At 41.6% G+C, this 18,155-nt stretch overlaps 1 protein-coding gene across 2 annotated transcripts in view; it reads right to left on the bottom strand.

Moving 5' to 3' along the window:
* Positions 1 to 7,099, bottom strand: part of LOC138960160 (uncharacterized) — a 36,812-nt gene extending 29,713 nt beyond the window's left edge. For both annotated transcript variants that reach the window (XM_070331921.1, XM_070331922.1), the window contains exon 1: positions 6,805 to 7,099. In XM_070331921.1, coding sequence (XP_070188022.1) covers positions 6,805 to 6,856 — 52 coding nt within the window. In that variant the 5' untranslated portion in view covers positions 6,857 to 7,099. The remainder of the gene's footprint in view (positions 1 to 6,804) is intronic.
* Positions 7,100 to 18,155: the final 11,056 nt, after the last annotated feature.

The raw sequence follows: 18,155 nt of genomic DNA, 5'->3' as shown, positions 1-18,155 counted from the left end.
AATCTCGCAAGCATTTTGTTTCCCACAAAGAACATGCGTGAAATCTCCACAACAACAAAACTCGTGATGAAGAATAACTTCGATTGCGACATATAAAAAACACCGTGCTGCGAAGAATAAAAATGGCAAAAAGCTATCTCTCTGTCTCTGTCTCTGTCTCTCTGTCTCTCTGTCCCTCCCTCTCTCCCTCTTTCTCTCTCTCTGTCTTTCTCTCTCTCTCTTTCTCTCTCTCTCTCACTCCCTCTCTCTCTTTTTTTCCCTCTAACACACACACACACACACACTCACACACACATACACACACACACACACACTCTCTCCCTCTCTCTCTCCTTCTCTCTCTCTAACTCACACACACGCACGCACACGCGTTAACACACACAAGAACATCCACCCCCGGCCCCAAACCACTCATCCCCACACACAAACAGGTGCAAACCCCACACAATAACAAAGCAGGCGCACCACACTCTCGATGCAGCATCAAACAAGAGGCGAGCAAGGGCCAGCTGCCATTTAAAAAAACACACCGACCACACCTGCCCCCCTTCAACACAGCGTCCAGGAACAATAGCATATATTATATATACTCAATTGTATTTACTTATTCACTAAAAACAAAAACCACGAATTTTCGGTTGATTTAAATTGAAATGTTCTGAAATACTGTGTGGATTGCCAAAACCAAAATGTTCAATGTTGATGACCACTTCCAAATGTAATATTTCAATTTGAAATGTTATTGTGTGTTGAAGGTCAAAGGCACAATGTCCTTCCCTTGTGAACGATTTTGTTCACTATTTCAGATCTGACCAGGTGTTTACACCGTATAAGATCATCCCTTCACTTGAACACATACCAAAAATCAAACAGCCTGTGTGTTTTCCGTGCAGAGTAGGATTTCTTTTAATGAATTCATGACGTACGATACCGATACATATCACACAGCGTAGCGGTGACTTTACGAGTAAGCTTCTACTATTGATATGCTCGACGTGATGTGTTGTGCCCCAAAAGACATTCTTGTGCTGTGCTCTGTGAGAGGGATTTTTTTGTGCTTAATATTATTTTGTTTGGACCTAGCTATTGATGTGTACATTGTTGTTTGTTGTATGTTTACCAGGGTTTGCTAGTGTGTGATAGTGTTCGTGTCCGTCTGAAGATGTTAGTTTCTTTGTTAGTCCTGTGTTGACAACTCTTCGACAAGCGCTTAGAACTGTACCCACGGAATACGCGCTATATAAGCTTCATATTGATTGATTGATTGATATGACGATGTCACTGAGACAAATTTTGTTCTTGAAAGCTTTTGTCAGTTCCTCGGGAGACATACAGAAGAAGTGATATCATTTTTTTAAATTTTTTACATGACGCCATTATTCGCATTGTGAAGTCTTCTTGAACTTTGTTTCGCTTTTGGCGTCAGAAATGTCCATTTTAGGGAAAAGGTCAAGAAGAGACGCCTTGGTTTGTTTTGTCTGTGTCGTTTCTCATTCATATCTCTGAGGCCACAAATGTCAATTAAATTCATAAAATTCCCTATCAGCACAATTACGTATATTTAGCACAGGAAGGATGGTGATGTTTGGTGTGTGTCTTATCCCATGTACACTTCTGGGCGGATCTGAAATAGATAGCCCAACGGTTTTCACGAAAAAGAACCGTGCTTTAAAAATAAAATAAAAAGTTCATACGACCACTTCCAAAATTATACATGTACAGGCTTATATTGAAATGCAATATGCTATTGTGTGGTGAAGTTCAATGAATCATTTCATAAGGCTACTGACCCCTTTCATAGTGTTTAATAGTTTTATTTTACATTTAGTCACGTTTTTCCTACGTGTTTTCAGACAGACCAGGAATTAATAGGTATGGAGTTAGCAGACCAGAAGATTCTGTCATCCTGAATGAGTAGTTGGTAAAGTGTCACGCGACAAAGCCCAAGCGTGAGCACTACTTGGCCGACAGTAAAACAAACAAACCATTGTCTCTGGAAAGTTTACGTTGTGCGGCGCTTTCGCGATACTTAAACCTGTGTGATATGTGCTCTCTATGCCATATTTTACTATCGTCATCATGGTGATAGCTTTCTTCGTATAACCTACACTCGCCCCCCCCCCCCCCCCTTCTCCGAAAAGAATGGTTTAATAGAAGACTGAGAATATAAAAAAATATATAAAAAATAAACTGCCAACGTTCCAAAATTCAGAATGAAAAAATAAGAAAGTTGTGTTATTGGAACATTTTATTCGTGACAAAACGTTTTGTTTTGTTTTGTTTTGTCACGAATTAAACGTTCTAATAACATACCATTCTTGTTTGTTTAATTTCTAAAAGAAACAAATAAAAGGAAAGGAGAGAACAAGCAAGCTGAAACTGTCCATGCTGATGTTAAAGATATAGTATCTATAATACAACATTTTGGTGACGTTTTCTGTCGAATTTAATCTTAAAAGGTCCGAGGGACATTTCCTGTGATGTATGACTGAGACGCACCTGCAAGTTTTGACTTTTATTGATTCCTTTACGGTTTTGACACTTTCTGTCACTTGCTTTGTAGTGTTATCTGTAGTTATACAGTGTGTTAACGGTATTTATTGCACCCCTTTCTTATCGCGACAGCTTGCTTTTACAATGGTGTGTGTAATGCAACAAACCTTCCAACCTCTATCAACACCCTTCTCACATTTTATTTGTCCAATGTTTGAGGTGAGGGCACGACAAACTTGGATCAAACAGCCCAGACACTCTTCGATGAGTACAATGTGGAAGTGAGTCAAGCATTACTCCCCTTTGATAATAAATGGTTTTATGGACGCCAAGGACAAGGGCTGTCGCCACAGGACAGTGGAACCCACTTTTAAAACCACTATAAACTAATTTGAAAAAAAATCAGGTATTAATTTAATTAAAAGAGTTTTATAACGGAGGTCAATTTACAGCCGACATAAAAGACAATCTGTTCCTCCGAAAGCGGCGTATGGCTGCCTAAATGGCGGGGTAAAAAGCGGTCATACACGTAAAATTCCACTCGTGCAAAAAACACGAGTGTACGTGGGAGTTTCAGCCCACGAACGCAGAAGAAGAAGAAGAAGAAAGACAATCTGGACAAAACACACACAAAAACTAGAGACTGACTGAAAAAGGAGAGGGTGGTCGTCTTACAATGAAGGTGGGGGGGGGGGGGGGGTGAGTCCTTCTTCTTCTTCTTCTGCGTTCGTGGGCTGAAACTCCCACGTACACTCGTGTTTTTTGCACGAGTGGAATTTTACGTGTATGACCGTTTTTTACCCCGCCATTTAGGCAGCCATACGCCGTTTTCGGAGGAAGCATGCTGGGTATTTTCGTGTTTCTATTACCCACTGAACTCTGACATGGATTACAGGATCTTTTTCGTGCGCACTTGGTCTTGTGCTTGCGTGTACACACGGGGGTGTTCGGACACCGAGGAGAGTCTGCACACAAAGTTGACTGAGAAATAAATCTCTCGCCGAACGTGGGGACGAACTCACGCTGACAGCGGCCAACTGGATACAAATCCAGCGCGCTACCGACTGAGCTACATCCCCGCCCTGCTCTACCGACTGAGCTACATCCCCGCCCTGCTCTACCGACTGAGCTACATCCCCGCCCTGCTCTACCGACTGAGCTACATCCCCGCCCTGCTCTACCGACTGAGCTACATCCCCGCCCTGCTCCACCGACTGAGCTACATCCCCGTCCGGGGTGAGTCCTCAAAGGAGGGTTCCCCCATTGTAAACTTTTCTTTTCACGATCTGCCCACAGGGCCATTCAAGCTTACTCTTCCTAATATTGATCAGCGAATATCAACGTGGGCGCCGTACAATATCATGAAAAGGAAATGTGGATTGTCATCTTGAATGGCATTGGCGGTAGGTTGAATCACGAAGAACTGCTCACGTCAGAAGTATGTGAAGGATGAGGAAACGGTAGAAGATAACTCCAAAAAGTGTACGTCCGGGATAGAGGGGCTGGGAGAGGAGAGAGAAAAATGCTTGTGCTTTCCCGACAAAAATAGAGAATACTACATTGGCTTGCTGTGTCGTACCAGATTTACACGAGTTGTTTTTTAAAAATATTGAACTGCGAGCGAAAGCGAGCTGTTCACTGTTTAAAAAGGCAACGAGTGTAAATCTGGTACAAAACAGCAAGCCATGTAGTATTCTGTTTATCCTACATACTGTACTTACGTGTATTTTACTGAAAATGTCCTGCAGTCGAGGCAGCTAAATTGAAGACGCTTGTTTTGGAACCTCGATCTCTTCTAAAACCTCGTGCAATCTATTACGTCAAAGTAAAGAAACGTCACTCTGAAAGTGTGGCGTGACGTGTTAGTTCTAAAAATTCATCGAGGGTAATTAGCGAGCGCAATTGTTTTCTTCTATAATGACGTTTGTCTCGGTGACTTTGGCATCATAAGCAGTGGAAAAACAGGTCCCTGCCAGACTTGCTTGACATGACCTCATTTACATGATATACACACGTGTGATTTGAACGATTATTATCTCACGGGTGTCTCTCTCACGTATGTAGGACTAGAGGAATACCCGGCTTCGCCGGGGTGAATCGCGAGACAGAGACAGACAGCGTGGCGGTTCACCACAATCACCTTTGAAGGCGAAGTCCTGTCAAACGGGATTGAGAATTTTAGAGCTTATTTCTTAGCCCTATATTATCTGTTATGGCTTCTCAAATGCCAGAACATACAGACAGATGATGATCAAATCGTTTATGATAAAATCGTTTATTTAACGTCACTCTGTAAAAACATTGGCGACATTTGTCTAAGATTAAAAACACACACAGGCGCGCACACAAACTTTCTCTTTATGTACAGTGGTTCACCACCCTTCCGCCCCCCGCACACTCTCGCTCATCTAATTAAAAATGGTAATAAGAGATACTTGGATATAAAATGGTATTCTTAAAGGTTCTGATAAAAATATAAAGTAGCTATATGAGAAGCAATGGCGTCAGCCGCAGCAATGTCTCTTCATATCCAGGGACCAAGTGGGTGCGTGTGCACAAGTCCAGCGATAAGTTTGGGACCTTGCCACCCAAGGTCTTTATTAAAACTTAATAGATAGCTTAATTTTTCATTTGGGGTATTTGGCAGGATATTTCTATTCGAGTTTATAAACTGAGTCAGGGGTTGAAAGTGGCATGAGTTCAAATCACACTCCAAAGTCAAATGAGCAATGCTGAGGTCGGTTATTGTGTTTGTTTCTGTTATGCGAAGCGTTTTAGCCCTGTATGACACGGGATTTGCATGCGTAAGCTAGACTGTAGGTTTGACTTCCTCAATCCAACGGTCTTGATCTGCTTTGACGAATTGGTATCTATGAAGACTTAATAAAATATGATGACGGACGGGAGTCCGGCGGACTCCTGACAGGAGAGATGAGGGAAGGAGGGAAGCAAACAGCTCGCTGATTAAACTTTATGTGATTATTTGGCATAGTTTCGGAGCAGTTTTCAGCAAATCATTGTAGACGTTTTTGAATTACAATACAGCGAATGTCCCTTGAACTTTTTAAGGTCCAAATCGTCAGAAAGCTTTCCAAAATGGCGCCTTAGGTATACTATCTTTAAGGTTTCTGTGTTGATTTAAGTATTCTTCTAATATTGTACCTGGTGGGTCTTTTAAAAAAAATGCTGTTCTTATTAAAGGCTGACATAGTCCTATTTAATTAGTTTAATTGCTTTTCCCATCGTTGCGGGGATGTATAAATTAAGCTTCCTGCAAAATTTTAGGTTTGAAGTCCTTACCAATTACGAGAAATAATTAATCCTTTATGCATTGTTTAGCAACAGTTCTCCAGGACCTGGGCTATTTTTAGACCGTTGACGTCACTTCGTGACGTTTCGTTTGAGACTGTTCTGTTTACATTCGACACTATCAACACCACTTTGCTATACTGACATTTTTTTTCTGTGTTCGAAAGCTACAGCCAATCGTTATTATATCCCCTTAGGTACAGTTTTATAACATTATTGGCACATGTAAACAATATGAATTAATTAATGAACGCTACGAATATGGCAGCCTTTAAATCGACTGCACTCGCACGTAAGCTTGCGCTCACGCGCACGGGCACGCACACATACACACCTACACATATGCACGTGCACATATAGGCACATACACAGACACACGCGTGCGCGCAAACGCGCACAGAAGCACGAACGCACGAACGCATAAACGCACCCAAACGCACTGATGGTTTTAGTTGTGGTGGGCATTTTTCGTCCCGTTACTTTCTTAACAAAATACACGATTTTGTATTCCATTTATCTGTCAAGTATACTGCTGGGTTAAAAGTTAACAAAAACAAACAAGCAATCGACCCAATAGACTAAACCAACTCTGATTTTGGTTGCCGGAAAGAGAGAAAGAAAAAAGAAATAATTTAAAACAAAACGGCAATAGAAACCAAGAAATGAAAAAAAAGTCAGGAAGGAAGGAAAGAAAGAAAGCAGGAAATAAACAAGAGAAAGAAAAAATAAGACCACAAAAAGAAACAAACATAAAAGAGAAAGAAAGAATGGAAAAACAAAAGGACAGAAAAAAAGAAATTAAGAAAGGGAGAAAGAAAGAACGAAAGGAAAAAAAAAAAAAAAAAAAACGAATGAAGGAAAAAAAGAAAAAAAGAAATAGAAAGACCAAAAGCCAGAAAAAGATAAACACGAAGATAGCTGCAAAACTACAAACACAGAAAACAAATCTTTTGCATTGTCAGTTAAAGTCCAGAAAAAAATAAATGAACTTTAAAAACTCACCAGCCGCAACGCAGGGCACAAATAGGACGAACAACACAACTTGGAGAAGCATCCTGAATATTTTCGTCACGCAAAAACTTCAAAAAATACGACTTGTTCTACGCTTTCCTTCCAATACACTTAATTCTCCGAAGGCGAAAGTCTATTGTTTATTATAAAACTGCAGTTGGCACTAAAACCGTGATAGTGACAAAAAGATTTTTTGGACACGAAGTATTTCGACGCAGCAGCTGCCACTACCAAATATGACTGGGAACGAGACTAAAGTGTTCCACCTGTGCTTTCTCTTCCGGTGTGCGAGTGTGTGTTGCAATGACACTGGGGAGGAGGGGGGTGGTTGAGATGATGGATATGAGGAGGTATTTGTGTGGAGTGTGATGACTGTGGTAGCCGTGTCAGGGGGTGGAGTAAATGATGTGATGATACTGGACGTAAAACCTTTGCTGACAAACCACAGGCAGAAGAATTCAATGTTGCCCTTTCTGACTTTGAACGGCCCCCCCACCCCCCCCCCCCCCCCCGCATTTTTATTTTTTATTTTCATACAAAGCCGGGTTTTTCCGTGTAACATGCCCCTAATGGCTTTGCCGTGAGGGCGTAAAACTTTCATTTTCTCTCTCACTTTGAACGAAACTCAAGTTAGTGTTGTAGATCTAAATGATTGAGACCTTTATTATTATGCTATCGTCGTAATCGAAATTTTAGACCATCGGCAGTCACTAAAAGATCCTCTGTTGACAAATATCACGCCTCAAAAGTGAGCAACATCGCATCTGTCTTAATTTAGGTGCAAACAAATGACCAACACGAAGGCTCAATCTTTATTTGCTTTGCTTTTGCTACTGCACTTTTCTTCTACTTCAACCGTACTTTACGTTTCTTTGTTTGCTTCACGTTGATTTTCTTAACTTTTCTTTACTTTACTTGCATTTGCCATTATTGTTTCCCCTCATTCTCTTTCTCCCAGCCTCTCCCCCCCCCCTCTCTCTCTGTCTTTCTCTGTCTGTCTCTCTCTCTCTCTCTCTCTCTCTCTCTCTCTCTCTCTCTCTCTCTCTCTCTCTCTCTCTCTCTCTCTCTCTCTCTCTCTCGTTATTCAATGCGAACGACATTTACAAATGGAATTAATTTAATTTACGGGGGACAAGCAATGCAATACATCAAAAATGTCCGTGTAAATATGTGATTAGAGTAGGCCTAGTCCCTCTCTGGGCGAGGGCTGGTTGACAAAAAATGTCCGTGTAAATATGTGATTAGAGTAGGCCTAGTCCCTCTCTGGGCGAGGGCTGGTTGACAAAAAATGTCCGTGTAAATATGTGATTAGAGTAGGCCTAGTCCCTCTCTGGGCGAGGGCTGGTTGACAAAAAATGTCCGTGTAAATATGTGATTAGAGTAGGCCTAGTCCCTCTCTGGCCGAGGGCTGGTTGACAAAAAATGTCCGTGTAAATATGTGATTAGAGTAGGCCTAGTCCCTCTCTGGGCGAGGGCTGGTTGACAAAAAATGTCCGTGTAAATATGTGATTAGAGTAGGCCTAGTCCCTCTCTGGGCGAGGGCTGGTTGACAAAAAAGCTCATTTGTGTTGCTTTTGCCACAACCTTCGTAACATAACATTTGATTTGATTTCTCTCGCTCTTCTTTTTCTTACTCTTTCTCGTTTACCTTCTTGCTTTCCTTCTTCTTCTTTCTTTCTTGTTCTCTTCTCTTCTTTATTACACCCCCGGTATAGGGGTGTGTATAGGATTCGCTCGATGTGTTTGTTTGTTTGTTTGGGTGTGTGTTTGTGTTCGCATATAGATCTCAAGAATGAACGGACCGATCGTCACCAAACTTGGTGAACAGGTTCTATACATTCCTGAGACGGTCCTTACAAAAATTGGGACCAGTCAAACACACGGTTAGGGAGTTATTGGTGGATTAAGATTCTACAAGGACTTACAGCGGGACATATTAATGGTCAAAGGGAAATAACCTTCTCAGTTGGTGGCAGTGAGAATGGTTATTTCCCTTTGACCAACGGGGGTGTTTTTCCTACCTCGGAGGAATTTCTTGTTTCTTCTTGTCTTTCCTTCTGTCTGTCTCGTTTTCCTTTCATTTTTAACTGAGCTCGGAGGCTCGCCTTTTCTAAGGCTGCAAAATGTGTGTTGTCGTTCGCCTGTGGTATCAATGTCCATGACTACAAAACAATACTAAATTCAATGGGAGGAGCCTGTGGAGGGGAGGGGGGAGGGGCTATCAATAGAGGCGGACTCACAACAGCGAACAACAGCGCGCGCGTATAAGCTACCATAGCAAACTGTGACAACTAGGTTGCGCTTTGCAAATATTGCAATATTCTGCCAGAGACATAGTATGTATGTCTCTGATTCTGCCAATAACTCACTCGATCTTTGAGGTCGACGGGTGGAAAACAAATTAGTCATCAAAAATGAACAGGAAAGCTTAAGGTGCTTGTTTGTTTCTGTTACAATGCGAGGTTTATTATTTAAACTTTCAAGTATCAGTTTTGATTGCAACAGTGTTTTCACGCATACTGCTAAACCTTAATTCGAGCCCCAAAAGTTAATTGCCAACAATTTTCTAAAACATAATATTCAAGACAAATCAATGCCACCACAGCAGGACAATCTCTCATTTCACTTTAAAGATATGATTTTTTAAGGGACAGTCGATTTTGTTGTTGTTGATGCGTAGGTCTATAGCCAGGTAAGGGATAGGTATATAGTTCAGTTTTCAATGTAAATTTATACGCACTGTTTCAGTGTTTTTTAACAGTGTACATTTGGAACAAGATTGCTTGTCTTTTGAAATGGAAATTGTTTTTGTTTTTAGAAAACATTACACAATAGTATGGAAATATTTTGTGTAAACGAACTGACTGGTGACAATGTGGTTCAATTCAACACCAATTCGAGTCGTGCGAAAAACTCCGGAAAAGAGACTTTTTGACACACAAGAATCTATATTGTGAGGAAATTGAGTTACTCGGGTAAACAAAGGCAACATGTGTCACTGAACGTTAACATTATTTTTAAATCAGCGGGTTGTGCACATGACATCTCTCTCTCTCTCCGTCGCGTGGTTGAAAACGACGTTAAACACCAAATAAAGAAAGAAAGATCTCTCTCTCTCTCTCTCTCTCTCTCTCTCTCTCTCTCTCTCTCTCTCTCTCTCTCTCTCTCTCTCTCTCTCTCTCTCTCTCTCTCTCTCTCTCTCTCTCTCTCTCTTATCTAGAATTAAACACTTCCTGAACTGCCACACCAGGAAGTTATTCTTCATTGCTCATATTCAATCTGTTATTGATTACGCATCCACTCTATGGGACTCAGCAAGTGAAAATTCCTCAAAATCACTTAGCAGATTACATAAAAGAGCGCTAAAAGTAGTATTACTAAAGCACACTACTCACACAGAGTTAGACTACATACATTTAGGAATCTTACCTCTAAAGTCAAGACTGCTTTTTAACAAAGGAATCCTTATGCATAAAATTGTATCCGAAACTTTACCCCAAACCATTTGTTCAAAGTTCTCTTTGAAGAATTCACACCACCTTATGAAATTTAACACTCCTCTTCCTAGGATAGACTTATTTAAGTCTAGCCTAGTTTATTCAGGTGGCTGTCTCTGGAACGCTCTTCCGAATGCCCTAAGGGAAGCTACCAGCACAGATTCTTTCAGAAACAAATATATATCCCATTTAATGAAAATAGTATGTTTTTGATTGTTATGTCCTTTCGGACACAGACACTCACTTTTGATTTATCGTTTTTGTTCACGAAATTATGATATTCTGCACAATACCCATTGTCTTGCAGAGTTGATGTACTATTGCATAGTATTCAGACTTTAATTTGATCTGCTAATTTTTGCTTTGCACCTAGTCGTAAACATTTATAAACTACAATGTTTCTATATAATGCGCTTATGTACATAAACTTATACTATTTCACTAATTATGTATTTATGTAGTAGTAGTTATACATTAGTAGATTTAGTCCCTCTTTAGGGCGAGGGCCAGATGCAAAAAAGTATACCTATGCTTATTCTGTTACCCTCGTAAAATAAAGAATTGTCATTGTCATTGTCATTGTCATTGTCATTGTCTCTCTCTCTCTCTCTCTCTCTCTCTCTCTCTCTCTCTCTCTCTCTCTCTCTCTCTCTCTCTCTCTCTCATCTAATCGCTTCACACACACACGGACACACACACACACACACACCGGCACATACACACACACACACACACACACACACACACACACACACACACACACGTGTGTGTGTACGTGTGTTCGTACGTTTGTGCGTGTGTGCCTGTGTTGGAGCATTCGTGCGTCCGAGAGTGGGTGCTCGCGTTCGGGCGTGCGTGTGTGTGTGTGTGTGTGAATATGGGTGCTCGGTATTCATTGAGCAATCTAACTTTATTTTTTTTATGTTCTCCTTCTTTTCTCACGGCACTTCCCTTTGAGTGTTCTTACGGTGTTCGTCAGCAGTGACTAACAAGCCCTCTATGTGTGTGAAGCATTTTTCTCTTGCACACTCTCAAGTCTCATAAACATCATTCAATTTATTTTGACAGCACACACCCATTCTGATAAGCATCGCTCCACGGCTATTGCCAGTTGTCTCTCTGACCGGACGCTACAGTCCTACGCGAATCTATCAAAATAAGAATACAGAGTTATCTCCCATATGTTTTTCGCGAGCACTGATCTAGATTTGAGATCAGTGTTCGCGAGACGAAAATGATTGCAGATTGGCCGACTTCGACAGTGATCTCCGTTCTGTTCTTCACAGTAATGATAAAGTCATCGTTCTAAGGTCAAAACAAGTCGAAATTTTGGGACTGCTGCCGGAAGAAGACCGTAATATATGGTTTCATCACTGTCAACTGGTTACAGAAAAAATCGTCTGCTCCAGTGAGAGCCGAAACCAAACGGTTGATTATCACGTGACACTTTTGCCATATTTAGAGTTGTTTGCACAGTAAATACAGCCGCGAAAAATAGCTCGCTTGAAACTGTCTTACATATCAATTCCTTTGTAATTTAAAAATTACAAAACACCATGAAAAATCATTATCGACGATCGCGAATCTGCTTATATCAATAATACATTACAAAAAGCTCTAAATATGTTAAAAAAAATATATATAAAAAAAATTATAAAAAAAAACGGTTTCCTTGCCAGACAAGGAAACTCAAGGCATCCTGTCAGGGAGAGAATGAGCCGAACTTATTTTGACCTGAGTTCAGGATGAGCACACACCATGACACAGTTTCGTTTGGAGCAAGAAATGTCGGTAAATTCATTCGTGTATCAAATGCGTGGGCAAGACTGTATACATATTCCTGTTTAACACTACAGACCAGTACAAACCCAGAAAGACAGAGAGTCAGAGAGACGGACAGACACACAGACAGACAGACAGACAGACACACACACAGACAGACAGACAGACACACACAGTGACACACGCACACACCGGCACACACACACACACACACACACACTCTCACACACACACACACACACACACACTCTCACACACACACACACACACACACACACACAAACACACACATACACACACATGTGTGTGTGCGCGTGTGTGCTTGTGTGTTGTGATCGTGTGACTGTGTGTATGTATGTGTTTGTGTACAAGTGTGTGTGCGGGTGCGTACGAGTTTGTAGAATGCTCTTGGTCTTGATACACGCGCATGTGTTATCTATCCATGACCTTTTAAATCATGCCTGTGTGCCATTATTACCCACTCAATCTGAATATATTTTATTGTTTTTAGTTAAACTGAGATAGAGAGAGATGGCGAGTGAGAGAGAGAGAGAAAGAGAGAGAGAGAGTGTGTATGTGTGTATGTGTATACATGTGTGTGTGTGTGTGTGTGTGTGTGTGTGTGTGTGTGTGTGTGTGTGTGTGTGTGTGTGTGTCTGTAAGTGTGAGTGCTGCGAGAGACGCTCAGGATGTTTACATGTGTTTTAATGCAATTCTAATTCTAAGTTTACAGCAAATATGAAGCGGGCTAGAGTTATTAGTTTTAAGTGCAATCGTTTAATTCTTAATACATGTGATGTTTTTATGTCTGTGATCGCCTGACACTGTAAGGCAATTTTCCTTGTTTTTATGAGGACAGTAAACATTTTGAGTCTTGAGTCTTGAGTCACACATAAACACACACACACGCACACATTAATTTTGATTTTATGGTTCATAAGAATTTTACAGAGATATGGTTATTGTGGCATTATCACGCCCCACGGTGTCTGTGTGATTAGCATGGCAGGTTGAAACTTGTCGCGTGACAGTCTCGTCTTCAGTTATGGTTATGTGACTAAGCAGATAAACAGTGAGGGTGCTGCATGCATGGTTTGTTCTAATAAGTGAGTCAGGTGGTTATGAAAATAAGTCAGTCTCTTGTGGACTACAGTGGTTCGATCTGTCTTTTTCCGTGCGTACTCGATCTTGTGCGTGTGTGTACACACGAAGAGGGATAAGGCATTAGCGGATCTGCACATAAGTGGACCTGGGAGTTCGAAAAAATCTCCCCCCTTAACCCACCAGGCTCGGCCTGGATTTGAACACTCAGTCCACCTTCCGTATATAGACATAGACATAGAACACTTTATTATCTCAATGAGGCCGTCGTCTTATCCGCTACGCCATTGCGCCCGCCTTTTCCTCTGCTGAAACTCTTAGCCTTTGTGACTTTTTGCTGACTCTCATGATTCAAACAATTAGTGAGCTGGTACAAGACGGGCGCAGTGGCTTATGGTAAGACGCCAGCCTCCCAAGCGGAAGGTCGTGGGTTCGAATCCCGGCCGCTGCCGGCTGTAGGTGGGCTAAGGGTGGATTTTTTTCCGATCTCCCAGGTCAACTTATGTGCAGACCTGCCAGTTCCTTATCCCCCTTCGTGTGTACACGCAAGCATAAGACCAAGTGCGCACGGATCAGATCCTGTAATCCATGTCAGAGTTCGGTGGGTTATAGAAACACAAAAATACCCAGCATACTTTCTCCGAAAGCGGCGTATGGCTGCCTAAATGGCAGGGTAAAAACGGCCATACACGTAAAAATCCACTCGTGCAAAAGCACGGGTGAACGTGGGAGGTTCAGCCCATGAACGCAGAAGAAGAAGAAGAAGAAGTGGTCTAAGCAGCAGACTTACAAAAACAAACACAAATGAACTCATAGTGTCTCACTCCTGCAACGTTGAAAGTAACACCGACATCTGTTCCCGAGCTGTCGGGGGGCCTGTCGAGGGCTTTCAGTAGAGACAACAGTATTGAAGGACCCTTATAACGCAGGCTGTATACTGCAGTAGTGTAGACTCGCACTCACATATTACATTGACAGTCAGTTTTAGTGTTTTCTTCTATCAGAATCTGACACGTTGATTTTTTATAGTCCCTGGAACAGCTGCAGTGTCAACAGCTTTGTGTGGGAGCGCGGCCTGAAGAGGAAAAAGGCTAAGGTTCTCGTGTGTTTTTCTATCTATCCGTCTGCCCACCTGTCCATATGTCTTCCTGCATACCTGTCCGTCTGCATCTTCTTCTTCTTCTTCTTTTTCTTTTTCTTTGTTCATGGGCTTAGACTCCCACGTTCACTCATGTTTTTTAGCACGAGTGGATTTTTACGTGTATGACCGTTTTTACCCCGCCATTCAGGCAGCATACGCCGATTTCGGGGGAGGCATGCTGGGTATTTTCGTGTTTCTATAACCCACCGAACTCCGACATGGATTACAGGATCTTTTCCGTGCGCACTTGGTCTGTGCTTGCGCGTACACACGAAGGGGGTTATGTCACTAGCAGGTCTGCACATAAGTTGACCTGGGAGATCGGAAAAATCTCCACTCTTAACCGACCAGGCGGTAGCGACCGAGATTCGAACTCCCCCGATTCAGTAGGAGGCCGACGTCTTACCACCACGCCACTGCGCCCGTCTTCCGTCTGCATCAATTCGTAATGATTACGTTCGGAGACCTTTTCAATCAAACGAGCGTGTGCGTGTACAGCCTGTGCCTGGCCAGTTGATTGAAGTGAAGTGACCACTGAAGTGACTCGTGAAGTATTTACTACCTCCACCTTCTGCATGTATATGAAGAAGTTATGAGTCATTCTGCACAGCTGGGGTCCATTTTCTGACACGCATTATTAGTCCTTTTGATGCTTGTAATGTTTTTCAAATGACCAACAGCTTTTTTTTCTAAATATTTCTGTAATTGTTACTCCAGTTAATTAATTACACAAACATTGCCCCCCCCCCCCCCCCCCCCCCTTATTAGCATAGACTGATTTGGTCTTTTAAAAAATTTTCTTGTCACATCCTCTAGTTTCCATGTCAGTTACACGAGTAATGTATTTTGAATTGCTTGAAATGTACTGAACGTAGACGATCATTCTGTGCAAGTATTTTTTTTAAACTCTTTTCGAGTCTGCAGGCCAGAGACATATTTACAAAAGGTACTTATCAATTAAACTAATGTGTACGATTGAAATGTCTCAGTGAACAGTATTTGTTCACGAAATCACTATTTTTGGTTAACATGTCTCAGCGAACGGTATTTAGTAATGAAATCAAAATGTATGAATCAAAAAACAAGAAAGGTAGGTTGTTGGAACGTTTGTTATTGACAAAACAATACATTCACAGATATTTCGACCCAACGGTCTTTTAAGTGAACAAACAAACAAATATTCACACAAAACTTATCTTGATAGAATCAGTTTACGTCCACTCGTCAAGAAGCCGAGCGAATCAATTTCTATGATTAAAATGTCTCAGCGAATGGTATTTATTCATGAAATCAACATGTATGGTTAAAATGGCTCAGTTCTTGGTTAAAATGTCTCAGTAGAACTGAGAACTTTTAACCATACACAATGCATGTGTACGGATTTCGTTAAAAAAACACAAATCGTTTTCAAATATTCCCTTGGCCTGCAGAGAAAGAATTAGAAATACTTGCACAGATTGATTGTCAGCGTTTAGTATGTTACGTTACAAGTATTTCAGAACACATCACTCGCGTAACATACATTTAGATTCCAAAATACCCCAGCCCTGCAGAATAACCCTCACACTGTGATACAACTATCTCCTGTGTTCGCAGCACAGAACATGGATTCATCGATTTCCCCTCGAAAGCGGCGTATGGCTGCCTGAACGGCGGGGTAAAAACGGTCATACACGTACAAACCCACTCGTGCAAAAACATGAGTGAACGTGGGAGTTTCAGCCCATGATCGAAGGAGAAGAAGATGGAGTCGATAAGATTTAGTCAAAGTCGTCTCTCATAAATTGATATTGAACCTACTTAATGAGCCTGTGCTGCTCCTCCTGCTATAGTTCATATGATAATCTGCGCGTGACTGTTCACCATAAACCTCAAGTGTTTCACTTTATCTCCTGACAATTGTTGGCATAAAACCCGGATGAAGCATGTACATAAGCTGCTGTTTTACTTGGTTATCAAAGGCGGAGATGTTATGTCCCACCTGTCTATGTCTGCAAGTTAGAACAGACAGAAAGACAGACAGACAGACAAACAGACAGGCAGACAGAGAGACAGTGAGACAGACAGGCAGACAGACAGGCAGACAGAGAGGCGGAGATAGATTTATGAGGTGAAACAGGGAAAAGGAGTATACGGGATGGTATAATAATAATAATAATAATAATGGAAACTTATAGAGCGCTTACCTAAAAGCTCCAAGCGCTTTACAATGACATTATTATACACATGTACAAAACCAAAATACAAGCATTAAGACACAAAAGAACAGGAGTACAAAAGCAAATTCATCGTTTAAATCCATGCAGTCACAAACAAACACACGCGTGCGCACGCACATACGAGTGCGCATACACACGCACATGCTATCACCACACACATGCACAGATACACACACACACACACAGATACACATTCACACACACACACAAACACACACACACACACACTGACACACACACACACACGCATACAGACAGGCACACACGCATACATACAAACACACACACATACACATACACTCACACATGAATACTAATATACCTACACAACGATGTATCATAACGATGTCGGCATAAAATCCGTCTGGAGCATGAACCTAAGCTGTGTTAGAACAGACAGACAGACAGACAGACAGGCAGGCAGACAGACAGACAGACAGACAGACAGACAGGCAGGCAGCCCGGCCGACAAACAGATAAAGAGAGACAGTCAGACAGACAGACAGACATACAGACAGACAGGGTTGTGATCGATTTATGAGGCGAAACGTGTAAACGGAGTATACGTGATGCGGGTATTAATCGATGGTGATTTTTTCGCGTGCAGTTTCAAAAACTGATTTGTGAGTCTGCTGCCGATTAGCTAGCTGAAGCTGTATGCTTTTCATAAAAGACGACCAAGAACTGATTGTGCTGCTGTGTAGCGCATGACGAGTTATGTGCCCAGTAGGTCTAGAAGCCCGTGAATCATTAGTTAGTTTATATTTGCAGCACAGTCAGCTAACTCTAATTATGTCATTGGTTATCTGATAAACAAAGGGAAGTAAGCGCTCTAAATGCATACGACATGTGTAATAGAGTAAGTGAGAGTTATTCGGAACCAGTCTCCTGGCACCTGAGAGAATAATAACAAGCATTGAAATGAACAAGCGACTTTCATCCTCAAATTTCATTTATTTTGACTTTCATATCATTTTTATTTTCTTAATCATTGGTTAGTTTCCACGGGCTGCACTATCAAATTAGGCTTAGGCCCTACTGAAGATTTTCTATTTTGTATGACTCAGACGCACGCTGACCAAACACATATTTCTAAATTCAATCAATCAATCAATATGAGGCTTATATCGCGCGTATTCCGTGGGTACAGTTCTAAGCGCAGGGATTTATTTTTTTATGTTTTTATTTTAATTTTATGCAATTTATATCGCGCACATAGTCAAGGCGCAGGGATTTATTTGTGCCGTGTGAGATGGAATTCTTTTACACAATACATCACGCATTCACATCGGCCAGCAGATCGCAGCCATTTCGGCGCATATCCTACTTTTCACGGCCTATTATTCCAAGTCACACGGGTATTTTGGTGGACATTTTTATCTATTTTTATCTATTTTTACCCCAATGTAGTGTACACGAAGGGACCTCGGTTTTTCGTCTGATCCGAAAGACTAGCACTTGAACCCACCACCTAGGTTAGGAAAGGGAGGAGAAAATTGCTAACGCCCTGACCCAGGGTCGAACTCGCAACCTCTCGCTTCCGAGCGCAAGTGCGTTACCACTCGGCCACCCATACTCGTAACCTACATGCAGAACAACAAC

The sequence above is a fragment of the Littorina saxatilis genome, linkage group LG2 (genome assembly GCF_037325665.1).
Source record: "Littorina saxatilis isolate snail1 linkage group LG2, US_GU_Lsax_2.0, whole genome shotgun sequence".
Lineage (NCBI taxonomy): Eukaryota > Metazoa > Mollusca > Gastropoda > Littorinimorpha > Littorinidae > Littorina > Littorina saxatilis.
Note: the sequence above shows the minus strand (reverse complement) of the source record. Positions and strands in the feature narration are given on the sequence as shown.